The sequence below is a fragment of the Limanda limanda genome, chromosome 2, assembly GCF_963576545.1.
Source record: "Limanda limanda chromosome 2, fLimLim1.1, whole genome shotgun sequence".
NCBI classification, from domain to species: Eukaryota; Metazoa; Chordata; class Actinopteri; order Pleuronectiformes; family Pleuronectidae; genus Limanda; species Limanda limanda.
The window spans coordinates 21,363,379-21,375,847 of NC_083637.1; the positions used below are offsets into that span (position 1 = coordinate 21,363,379).

A 12,469-nucleotide genomic window follows, 5' to 3' on the forward strand; every position below is an offset into this window, starting at 1 on the left:
GTCTAAGCTACTTTGTGAGGGGCATCAATAGCCCCGCGCCGCATGGGGTCTGTATGATTAACTTCTCCTTCCTTTCAAAGGCCTCTTGATGTTCCCTTCGAAGGCAGCAGGCCAATCAAAACCGCGCTGGCCGACGTCACGGGGCCAACCCGACGCGCTGATTGGTGGGAGCGGGGATGGAGGACGGCCCCCGGCGGGTTATAGCCGACCCGGTCCGGCGCGTTAAAGCCACCGGGCCCGGCTGACAGCGCGCAGAGACGCACACCCACCGGACCCTGTGACACCTCAGGACCCCACCTCCCTCCTGACCGGGCCACAAGGACGTGCATGGCCGCTTCCCCTCGCTCAGCGATGAATCCTGCGCAGGGGTCGCCGCCGTCCCAGGACGCCAAGCAGCTCCATCCCAAAGAGGAGACGGACACCGAGGGAGAGGAGCCGCAGCCCAAAGACATGACCACGGAGAAAGGATACAAGCAGCCGCGGAGCAGCCTCCCGTTCAGCGTCGAGTCTCTGATTTCCAAGAAGCCCACCTGTCGGACCTCTTATCCCCCCTCAGACTCCTCCGCGCTGGGGCTCCCCAAGCCCGCGGCGGGACAGTTCTCTCCAAGGACTTTTTACGCGGAGAGCAAAGTGTCCGCGGAGAGCTCGCAGGGAGTTTCGAGCAGCTCCAGCGAGGACAGCCCGCAGTTCTGTGAGAAGGAGCAGAGCACTTGGTACCAGCCGTCCTCCTTCTCTACACCTCCTCGTAAGTCCGTCCCTCCGCTGGGGCCGGAGTGCACTGAGCTCCCGAGCCAGGGCGCACAGCGTCCATCCGTCATGTTTACTGTCAGAGGCTGCGAGAGTAGCAACATGTTTTGATGCTGTGTGAACACACAACTATAATTTCCCCGTTGTCACGGTAACGTTAGTGTTAATATCTCAAAAAATATACATGTATATTTTATAGAGAGTTGTGCCACTCTGTGCGTTAAGAGAATATTTGGATGCAGCACTGTTGTTTTTTTGTCAGGCATTTTTTTACCTAGTTTATATTTTTATTCTACTAATAATTAATGAAAGAAAATATTAAAAGAATGTGAGGATGATAGCGTTTTACGCACTGGCAAAGCAAATATATAGTAGGAGATTAAAAACAGTTACGCCTATTTATTGTTACTGAGTCGTGTTTGTGTTCACGTCTTATCTTTAAGGCTCATTACCAAGTTTAAATTGAGTCTGACCTCTTATTTTCTCTGTATTTCCCCTGTTACAGGCAGCACGAGTCCACCTCCGTGTACTTTAAGGAAACACAAAAACAACAGGAAACCTCGGACACCTTTCACTACCTCTCAGCTGCTGGCGCTGGAGCGCAAGTTTCGCCAGAAACAGTACCTCTCCATCGCCGAGCGAGCCGAGTTCTCCAACTCGCTCAACCTGACGGAGACTCAGGTGAAAATCTGGTTCCAGAACAGGCGGGCCAAGGCCAAGAGACTGCAGGAGGCCGAGCTGGAAAAGTACAAACTGGCCTCCAAGCCCGTGCTGCCCGCCTTCGCGCTGCCGTTCCCCATCGGTGCGCACATGGGCTCTCCAGCGTGGGGCCCGTCCAACGCCTTCCACAGGCCCAGTCTGCCGGTCCCAGGACTCTTCAGTGGACCCGTCACTTATGGGATGTACTATTTGTCTTAGTTATCCTTTGTGTGTGCGTGCGTGAGTGTGTGTGTGTGTTTGGTTTTAATAGGAAAAACAAGTTTCTGGTTGCAATACGCGCATGAGGATGGTGTGTCCTTAACACGTTGGGAATTTATATTTTATATTTGGAGTTTAAAGAAAACATTTCTAACATGCAGCCTTGAAGACGATTACAATCGTGCGCACGTTTTGACATATACAACAAGTGTGTGCGTAATCGAACTGAGTGCGTTCACTTGCTCTGCGCATTTTGTGTCAAGTGCTGTGGCTTGAGGATCCACAGGCCGTTCAGGCAATATTCCAATTGTAAATGTCAGGTTTTTAAACGCCATGCCTTAAACGTCTCATCCCAGTCCCTTCAGTCCAGCAGTTTGTGAAGGTGGATATTGAAAGTGTGATCAAACATGGAGGCAGTATTCTGCTCAAAAGTACTTAAATGGTGTCAGTGCCTTAAGACCAGTGTACCACTTGAAGTTGTCCCTGCTCATTCAGCACTGACTGGTTTCTGTCCACGCACAGTTGCTGTTTAAATGTCTGTATTACCAGTGGTTCCTGTCACAGTTTCTACACAGGGCTATTTTATAAACTTGGAGCAAAATTATATTTTAGAAAAAAAGACATGTATTAGATATTTTTTTTACCCTCAACGAGGCCTTTACGGGAGAGATCATAGATGTTCTTTGGGGAATGTTGCTGTAAATGTAAATAAACATGTGTAGTGTTCATAAATCCCTGCAGCCTCGCTTCAAGAGCGGCAGGAAAAGTGGTATTTATTGAATATCTTTGTATCTGTACTGTGTACATACATCATTCTATATAAATGTTCAGTTACTTGTAAAGACTGATCTTAGAAAATAAACATTATACAAGGTCTGAAAGTTTCTCTGTTTTTCATATATGAATAATAAACTAATCTTTTTTTAAGCCTATGGAAAGGAGTCTGGAAGTTTGTAGAACGTACTTCTCCACGAAATATGACCTAGATTACTTTTGAAAAGTTGAGAATATAAACAATAAAAACTGGCATAAATAAACTACTTTAGGCTAGATAATTGTAACCTGCAGACAATTGCATGGATGTTTAGACAAACTACTTCTCCAAGAAACATAGATTACTTTTACCACTAAAAAAGTGGAGAATATAAACAATAAAAAAACTGGCATGTATACCTAAAGCTAGATAATTGTAATATGCAGACCATTGTTCTCTTGTTTGTTTTTATGTATTTAGTTTGCCAAATAAAATTATATTTCCTTGATAAGCATGCCACAAAACTCAACCTATGTTGCCAAAAACCTCTGGGTCTGACCTGCTTTTACTTGGCTGTTGTAATTAACTGATTACGAAATGGCCCACTGATTGTGTAAGTTTTTCCAATAATAAGTGGTCGTTTATACACGGGATTAATATACAATTTCTTAAGTACTTGGATGATTTTAGTTGAAAAGTAGATTTCAGTCAGACATTTTAAGGACATTTCAGGAAACAGGCAGATTCTGCATGTCCTCCTGCACACAGCACACATTTTCCTACATTTCAACACCGTAACTGAAAATGTAATCCAGTTAATGTAATGTAATACACAGTGTCTTGAAACAAACGCAAACATGTGTTTTTAAAGTGAAAAAAACACAAAGGTTGTAAAACAAAAAACTAGAGCACACACACGTGCACGGCTACTTACTGTCCAGTTAATACAATTCAAAATCAATCGTCTTATTTCAACTATGACAGGCCACTTATGGCTGCGTACCCAGGCTATATTTAAAGTAGATAATGCCAAAACGCAAGGGGCTGAATACCGTCTCACAAATAACTTTTGACGACCACAAATCAACAGCTCAATAAATCTGGGCGAAATAATTGTTGATGGCACGGGCGATCTTTAAAGATGTATTCGATTGTTTTTAAATAACAGTCTATACATGATTGTGTTGACCCCTTCTATTTGTGTGTTAGGTTGAATATAAGTTTTAACACATATATAATCTATTATTGGATTAAATTTGGACAATTTTAAAGCGACTGCATCCTTATCACTTTCATTTCATTTACCCAATTAAAGCAAACCGTAAGGGAAATCCCTTTTTAAACGTAACCACCCAAACAGGATTAATTGTTAATTTTCTGTAGACATTTACATAATTATTTCCTAACAAAGCAGTCAGATACAGACCTATAGTGAGACACGCCGAGCAGATATAAAGTAGAAGATTAGACGAACCACGTGGTTTAGTGTGTAATGTCAGCGCAGCTCGTTGTAGGTTCTCTTTCTGTCCTGCAGAGGGCAGTGGCGGGACTCACTGCTGCTCCCGGTGCGGACGAAGAAAAGGCACTTCCGGTGTTCCGTTCTGTCAGACATCACTTGGTGCAGCGAGGTGAGTGCGCTAACACAGCGGTTTGTTGAATGAAAGGATGTTCGCTGGGAGCAGCTGAGATCAGGATCTGTTAGCCCTGCTCATTTAGACATGTGAACCAGGTAGAAAGGTGACCTATCTGTTCACTCGGCGTCACGACTTGCAGAGAGATTTCTCTGACCTTGGCTAGCAAGCTAACGGAGCTAGCCGCCGTTAGCAGGCTTTGCCGAGGTCCTGAGTGGAACAAAATGTCAAGGACCCTGCGTCATTGGTTACTTTGAGACAAATAAGCTTCATTACGATGTTTTATCCTCTCATTGTTGTTAACCAGGATTTAACCACTGCTGTCGGACCGTCGTTTTAGCTCTTAGTGTGACGAAGCGCCTGCGCTGTTTCAATGTTAGCTTTAAGGCACTATATAAACTGTCATATCACGACCCAAGTCCTAAAGTCATTCATTACAAGTTGAGTGAGTTACTACATTAAACAATAACAACTCGGAGTGGATTAAACTGGACGTGGACGTGTTTGTCTTTCTCGAACTGTACCAACTAACAAGGTGAACTTTAGGCCTCAGTGTTTTACAAAATACAATCGTGTACTTACTATAAATTAAGAGCATTCTCTTGGTTGTGTGCATTTAAATATTGTTTCTCTGCACATTACACCACAGTATTAACAACATGCACATACAAAACAATCACCATTATTAAACCTGTTTCACATACACATATGGTCAATGAAATGCAGAAGTGGCAACATGCATTGTGATTTAGGTTCATGATTTCATCCTCCCAGTTAACATGAATGCAGTTTAATGAAGCAGTCAATAAATCCCCTTTCTGGAGATTAGGGTTCAAATAATTGAGTCAAGTGGACCTTGAGCCTAGAGGTCTTTTCTAAATTCTAAACCCTGTGCATGCATGTGTGTAACCTGGCAATATATGTATCGTCTACTTTTCAGCCGAATGTAACCTCAATGTTTTTATTTATTTGGGGGTTTAATTTATGGACTAAACACAATTTTCTTCTGCCTTTCCTTGCAGACAGTTAGGATGGCAGGTCGTCGTGTTGCCCTCAAGGCCCTTGACTGGGTGGCTTTTGCCGAGCGGGTGCCACCCAACCAGAGGGGCATGTTCAATGCACTGAAGACACGCAGTGATGCCATCGCTGCCAAGTTAGTTATACACACCATCTTTATTTAATGAAGAAATCCATCTTTTAGCAATATGTTGATTTACTTTCAGTTGTGCAGTTTTATACCAGTAATTTATTAATATGGTCTTTCTGGTAAGTAAGATGACATTCTTCTAAAACGTTTTATATAAAGCCTGATGAAAGTATGGCGGAGAAGAGGGCTTCCGAGCTAGTTACTGTTGCTCACCTGCCTGAGAGGCTTTGCAAGATAATGTTAGGGAATCACAACACCATCTGCACATGAGAACTTGAGTTCAGATGTTATTCTTTTGTATTTCCACATCATAGCTTTTTTCGGCTTTTAATTTTGTTAGGTTTGCTTGAACATTTCTAGGAAGTACTTTGACCAAATTGAGGTGCCCAACCTGCAGACACTAAAATCTGCAGACACGGATAATGTAGGCTGCCTGTCAGTATTTTCCCCGCCTCTTTTATGTCTTGTATAAGACCAATACTATCAGCAAACTGAATAGGGTAATTAGGGCCTGCCCTTGAATATTATTTCCTACACAGACTTATCTCTTGCTATAAAGCCTCCCTTCAGTCTGTCCCCCTTTTTTTCTTTTTTTTGGCCATCATATCAACTTATGAACACATTTACTCAGATTTATTAACTCCATTTTCTCTCCCTATATCAGACTAACTTCCCTACCTGAGACTGCTACAGTCATTGACTGGAGTTTCTACAAGGGCGCTGTGGCCCAAGCCGGGATGGTTGATGAGTTTGAGAAGAAGGTGAGCTCAACATTATCAGAACATTGTGAAAATAGCCAGACAGGCATTGGTTCAGAAGCCCACTTCCGACATGACATAGCAACTTTTACTTAGATGAGTGTTGGCATATTCTTGAGCTGGCAAGCGGTTGCTCTCAGACTTTTCTCAATAATGGAATAACATTCCTCAGTCCAAGACAAGTCCACAGTAAATATAATGGAACCTCATGGAGTTCATTGTAGACATCTGAATGTGACAGATCCTAACCGAAAATCCTTGTCATATCAGAACTCAGGATATAACTTTTTAACCACATTGAGGTTGTTATTGCTAGTAACGTCGTCTGGTATCAATCTACAAGACACAGATATATATCTTATTCTGTAGATATTTCACGGGTTTGGCTGTCAGTGGTAACTCGTGTTTTTTTTCCTTACTCGCAGTTCAGTGCCCTTCTGATCCCAGAGCCTGTTGACACACAGACGAGCACCATCAACGCACAGGAGGCTGAGTCTGTAAGTGATGACCTCAAACAGATCTATTAATATCCTGAATTTAAATTTAACCAATGAGAATAAAATGAATTGTCAAACAACGTGGCAGTCGAATTATATGTATGTTTTGTATCAGAATACGAAATACTTTAGATATACTATCGGGTTTAGCTATACAATTGTTCTTTCCAAAAAAGTGTATTTATGCAGACCAAGACAATAAATAGAAATCCAAAACTGCAGCACTGTAAATGTTCATAAATTCTCTGAAGAGCCCGGCTGATTTCAGTTTGTTTGCAGATATAGAAAGTTTTTACAGTACAAACAATATATGCATTTGTAGATTTTGAATATTTATTTATTTAGGTTGTTGCATATCTATTGAGCTCTACTTCAAAAAAAAAAAATGTACCCAACACTAAAATACATTCATAATACACTAAATAGAGACTATAGATAAATTATACTACTCAAAAAAACATACTGTAGTGATATGAACTGCTGCTGTCGTTGTTTTTCCTTCCTAACTATATCACTTTTCTCTAACAGGGCAAAAGTGCCTCCGCCTACGTGGAGGGATCGAAGGCCCGTATCACTCAGTATGAGCAAGAGGTGAGATTGTAAAAGCATTAGTTGCTAAATTAGTTCATTGAGACTTTAACGAAATTTTCATTGAAGAATACGCTGGTCTTTGAATCTCATCTTGTTCTTTTACCTTTGTTTTCAGTTGAACAAGTTTAAGAACATGATCCCCTTCGATCAGATGACCATTGCAGACCTCAATGACACCTTCCCCGAGACCAAGTTGGACAAGGTCAAATATCCCTACTGGCCCCACAAGCCCATTACCGACCTGTAATCCCATGACTGGGCCCTCACCTGACAATAAAGTTTATGTATTTTAAAGCGGAATGTGTGATGACTTCATTATTTTATAAATAAATAAAGGGAACAGATTGTGTGCATCCAAGTAATAGAGTGTCTGATATTGTACGTAGTGCCCACAAGCGGGCAGTGTTGCAGTAGTTTTATTTGAAGGGTAAACTTTGGAGGGTAATCCTGAACTTTTAAAATAACTTCATATTTCTCCAGTTTTACTCCCTTTAATTATTATCTAGTCGTCCTGCTTATGATCTGTAAACATTGGAACCTGATACAGATGTGTTACTGTGGTCATTCACTAGGTCCTTCCTGATTAAATTAGCAGCAGTTTAAAGATACAGACGAGCACAGAGATGCAGAATAATGGAGTTGAAGTAATGATCTTGTGTAATTCATGATAAAATATCAATCACACGTTCACATCATAGACTGTTTATGGTTCACATGCGAAATGTTTATCCTCCGGCGTGTACAGGCTTCCACATCATGTCAATCAATTCTCTTACCCAATCACGTCTCTACTGCCCCCCCACTTCCCCATCGACTATTTACATGAAGTGGGCGGGATATCGAGTCCCGTCGCCGGACCTGCTGTTCTGATTGGCCCAGGCCAGCAGCGTCTCGGGCGCTGATTGGTTTAAATTCCGGTGGAAAGAAAAGGCAGGAGGATCTCCCTGACAGATGAATTCCGTTGTATGTTATTTGACAGTCGCTGACGATTGACGAGTCCATCAGCTCAGGTAAACGTCTTTCTATAAATCCACCCTCATGATCCCGGTGTTGTGTGTCGTGGCTCCCGGGCCCGGAGCTGCACGTAGGCTTCCCCCGCGGGGCTCGGGGTTACAGCGGCGTTGGAAGCAGCAGCGGTCCGCTCCGTATGTGTGTGTCAATAACCCTAGAGGAGCTCAGTGCTTCTGCGGAGGTCAAACTCAGAAAACAAGACCTCAGCAGAAGCCGTCGTTTGTCGGGACATTTCCGATGTTGTGTTGTTGTTTTCGCTCCCGTATGCACGAGGGTCAACACGGGAAACCGCCATTCACCGCCTCGGCAGCTAGCTAACACCAGCGGCAGCGTTAGCCGGGTATGGATGAGATAGTGAGCCTCTTTCCTGAATGGTGGAAAGATGTTTCACGGTCTAACCCAATAACTCATATTCATATCACCAGAAACCTTTCATATTCCTGTGAGTGTAGGGTTTCACATCGCCCTGAGTCTAAACAACTGTGTTTATGTTGGTCAACCACCCATATTGTCAATGTTTGATGTTGCTGTTAGCTAACAGTTCACCTCTGCTTCCAAACTCCTTCCGGTGGAATTCATTCACAGGGTTTCGTTCCAAGTTGTGTATGTTTTTTGTCGCTCTATAGACAACATAAACAACCTGTCAGGGGATCCAGGAGAAGTCAGTAAGGCAACACCTCTGGCTGCAAAACATGGGAAACTATTTTGGCTGGAGCGAAACCTGAGCTGATTCCTGTGCCCTGCTGCTGATTCCTTCAGGGCTTATAATGTTACATTTTGATTTCTTCATTTGAAAGTCGATTTACTCAAACCTCAAGAGCTGATTCTGTAAAAAGCCTGTGAGAAGTGAAACCCAATTGTATGGCTTGAATTCAGCGGTCAAAGGTCACTGTCTTGTGGCTGTTTCTCTGTAGTCATATTTTAAAGCAGTATAAATATGACGGTCAAACATCCCACAACCAATCTCGATATATATTCAAACCCTTTATATAGAACTGTATCGTTATTTACAGCCTGTGATTCACGCAAATTTGTTTTGCCCAGTAACCCCAACGGACTGGAGTGTGCATTGTGTCAGGTGAAAACAGACATGTCTGTGTTAGGAGTCAGGCCAGGTCTGCCCCTGGACAGTGGAGTCAACACTGGCTTGATTGTAAGTAGAGAACAATGGGAGCAGGCCTGCACCGAGGGAGGCACTGCTCCAAGGCTGGACGTTGGCTACTGACTCATCTCCAGAGGGACGGGCAGGCCAGGGCTGTTCTTAAAAGTGCTATTACCACACACGAGGCCGAGAGAGATGATCTGAGGCAACTTGTGGCGACACGTTTTGACACATGATGGTGGCTCCTGATTGTCGTGGTGGATCCTGATGATGTTTTATGGTGGTGGCAGGCGATCGTGGACTAAGATTACAACAAGACTGCTCTACATACAGTACACCCACTCGTATACTCTACCATTACTGACAATAACTCTTCAATTAATTTGTCATTGCTGCTCCCTTCTACTCTATCAGAAATTTTGTTATGTATAAATGCTTTAATCGCTGACACACTGTTCCATTATGTTACAAACGGTTTCTTCTAATCAATTAGATAAATCCCCTCTTCTGTTGATGTGTTCAGTTACATGCGGCCTCTCTTGCACCTCGGCCCGTCCTGCAGGAGAGGGATCCCTCCCATGTGGCTCTCTCTGAGGTTTCTACGTTTTACCCCGGTTGATAGGTTTTCTTTTGGTTGTTTTTCCTCACTCGTTGAGTGTTAAGGACAAAGGATCTCACACCTTGTTCAGCCCTTTGAGACAAATTGTGATTTGGGAATATGGGCTATATACAAATAACATTTGATTGATTGATTGATTGACTAATTGGTCAACTTTCTTGTCTGGAATAATGCAAGTTTTGTCACAGAGGCTGCTGCACAGGAGACAGACTACAGAGATGTGGTACAGCACCAGGGGCAATAATAACGGTTACATCCGCAAATCCACAAGAGAGGATCAATATCTGAACAGGAAGAGAAAAATGACTCACAAATGACGGCTGGCTCATTTGTCAAATAATATTCACATTATATAGTTTTACTAGGCACATCATTAAGTGAATTAAAATCTTGTAAATAAAGATAACATAGGCTAAAACAATGCCAAAGATTTTCTTTTGCTACATTATGGTCCCAAGACAATGGGTCCATTAGTGTTACGTCATGTAACATGACACTCCATCCTCTGGCTCTCACTGATTGAATTTCATCCATGCAGCAGCTCAGCCACTCCCTCCCTCTCACTGACATTAAGCAGGAAATACATAAGACCAAAGATGCAGCTGATGTCGGTTTGTGTTGTTACTTTAAAATACGGTCAGGACAATATTACTGAATCATTGTAGAGGTCAACATGGTCGGCCCAAATGTAGTGGATGTTTGTTATTTCTGCCAAAACAATCAGTAGATTGATTAAACAACAGATAAATAATTTAGGAGTATTTCGATCATTAATCATGAATTTTAGTTATTCATCGTGCATAAATATTGTTATCATCAAACACTCTCAGGTTCCAGCTTCTTGTACAAGCTAATTTGCTGCATCTCTGTTTCATATCTGTAAACTGGATCTCTTCAGGTTAAATTCAGGTAAAACAAGACATTTGATATTTAATGACTTCACTAAGGGCTCTTTAAAGTTGTAATTGACACAGTTTTTAATTTATTTTGATCATTTATTGAATAAATGATAGAGAATTGAACAAGATATCTGTCAAATTAAATAAGCTTTGAGTCAATTTTGTTTAAATTAATTAACAACCAAATAATTTCAGCTCTAGTTACAGTCCAGTCCGATCATGACAATTATAGTGTAGTAATAATACTAATAATTATAATAATAAACATATTTGTGTAATATGTAGATTTCTATTAAAGAATATTAATAAGAGTGTATTAATTCTTAAATGAGGCCATCAATCTTTGTATTTGTCAATGTTGATATTTGTACATTCATGTTTCCAGGAAACAGAACAGTTTATAGTCCATCCAAAGACTTTTCACTAATATTTGTGAAATTATATCAGCCATGAGATATTTAGTTGTTCATACAGCTCTTTGCTTGTGAAGAGGAAGTACTTTGTATTCCCCCCAGCAAACACAGTCCATGTTGTCAAGCAGCTTGTTTTCCCTCCAGCCTCCCTCTGCTAGAGTTGTCAAAGCGAGCTAACCTAGCATAGCTGTTTATCTGACTATAGACAGTGAATGGTGCTTGGTGTCCTGGCTGCAGCTCACACGCCTGTGTCAGCTGAATCAGTGTGCACAGGCAGATGTGGGCAGGGAGGTGGTATGCAGCCGGCCTGGATGAACTTTAGGAGTAACTGTTTTAGTGCAGTAGTTTGGTGGCCGTGCAGCATCAGAAGATTCTGGTTTTACTGGGCTGCTCCCAGTAAAATTGACATGATCATATGATTGTTAAATAGGTTAAAAGTTACACTATTTAGTAGTATTTGTTTAGTTGCAGGGACGTATTTGTTTAGTTGTTATTACACATAATAACAAACAAATATGAACTGACACGGTCAGCGACTTAAAATCTTCTGTCTGAAAGCTTTTCATCACATTGGGTTTCCTTAAATTGTCTTAATCCCCAGTTGAAGCGTCACCAATCTGTGGGAACAAGATCATCCCACAGGGAGGTTAACAGAGAGGGATGGATAAAAGAGGGGAAGGGGTGACCATCTGGATGGGGTTTATCTGTTGTTTTTGGGATGGATGCAAAAGCCTGGACCAGTTGCCTTGGCAGAAGAGATGAAAAAAGTATTATCATGGAATTGGTGAAATGTGCTCATACAGACACTGAAATAATTTCTTATCTTTCTAATTCTTATTATTCTCTCCTGTGTTGTATTAGGGTATGCAGTGTCTCCATGCATACATTAAATAAATAGAAATGAGTAAGAAGACGCTGAGACTACTAGCGATGATATAATTGGATATAAAATATAGGAGTCTTGTATATGAGAGTATCTACATCATTCATTGAAGTCAAAATTAACTTTGACTTAAGTTTTCTTGTGCAATCTTAAAAAAACGAAATACATCAACACAGACGTAATCCCTCTAGGAGACTGAAACATGTCTGCAGTGTAGGTCTGTCTTTGGTTTTTATTGATATAAAAAGTAAGCCACACTTCATGGTGTGTCTTGGCTATTCGAGCTAGGTTTGGCAGATGGACAGTATTTACCATGAGTTTTTCAGTGTGGTGTTCAAACATGTTTATAACAACTGTTGAAAGGGTGGATACCATTTTTCTATTATTTACTGTGAAAACCGTTTAATTCCTTTCTGGCAGTGTGCTGCAGCAGCATGCGTAAAAGTGATCTGATTCATCTGATTCTTTTCATCACTCATCAGTTAGAGTTGAAGGAGAG

The 12,469-nt window shown here is 41.7% G+C and overlaps 3 protein-coding genes across 5 annotated transcripts in view; all 3 read left to right on the forward strand.

The window, feature by feature from the left end:
- Nucleotides 1-327: 327 nt before the first annotated feature.
- LOC132996149 (homeobox protein MSH-C-like) lies at nucleotides 328-1,665 on the forward strand. Its single transcript, XM_061066476.1, has 2 exons — nucleotides 328-745; nucleotides 1,253-1,665. Exons 1-2 carry the CDS (start codon nucleotides 328-330, stop codon nucleotides 1,663-1,665), a joined length of 831 nt encoding a protein of 276 aa, XP_060922459.1.
- A 2,301-nt stretch (nucleotides 1,666-3,966) lies between these two features.
- Nucleotides 3,967-7,343, forward strand: atp5pd (ATP synthase peripheral stalk subunit d). The gene is made up of 6 exons (XM_061089272.1): nucleotides 3,967-4,047; nucleotides 5,073-5,203; nucleotides 5,862-5,958; nucleotides 6,381-6,452; nucleotides 6,981-7,043; nucleotides 7,159-7,343. The coding sequence occupies exons 2-6, from the start codon at nucleotides 5,082-5,084 to the stop codon at nucleotides 7,288-7,290; spliced, it is 486 nt and encodes a 161-aa protein (XP_060945255.1). The 5' UTR covers nucleotides 3,967-4,047; nucleotides 5,073-5,081; the 3' UTR covers nucleotides 7,291-7,343.
- Nucleotides 7,344-7,991: 648 nt separating this feature from the next.
- Nucleotides 7,992-12,469, forward strand: part of pnpla6 (patatin-like phospholipase domain containing 6) — a 29,871-nt gene continuing 25,393 nt past the window's right edge. For all 3 annotated transcript variants that reach the window (XM_061086857.1, XM_061086849.1, XM_061086863.1), the window contains exon 1: nucleotides 7,992-8,053. The gene's annotated coding sequence lies outside the window, so the exon portion shown is untranslated. The remainder of the gene's footprint in view (nucleotides 8,054-12,469) is intronic.

Coding starts and splice junctions, on each gene's coding strand:
- LOC132996149 (XM_061066476.1), top strand. CDS start 328: ATGGCCGCTTCCCCTCGCTCAGCGATGAATCCTGCGCAGGGGTCGCCG. Junction 746..1,252: donor CTCCTTCTCTACACCTCCTC/GTAAGTCCGTCC, acceptor CCCCTGTTACAG/GCAGCACGAGTCCACCTCCG.
- atp5pd (XM_061089272.1), top strand. CDS start 5,082: ATGGCAGGTCGTCGTGTTGCCCTCAAGGCCCTTGACTGGGTGGCTTTT. Junction 5,204..5,861: donor AGTGATGCCATCGCTGCCAA/GTTAGTTATACA, acceptor TCCCTATATCAG/ACTAACTTCCCTACCTGAGA. Junction 5,959..6,380: donor TTGATGAGTTTGAGAAGAAG/GTGAGCTCAACA, acceptor CCTTACTCGCAG/TTCAGTGCCCTTCTGATCCC.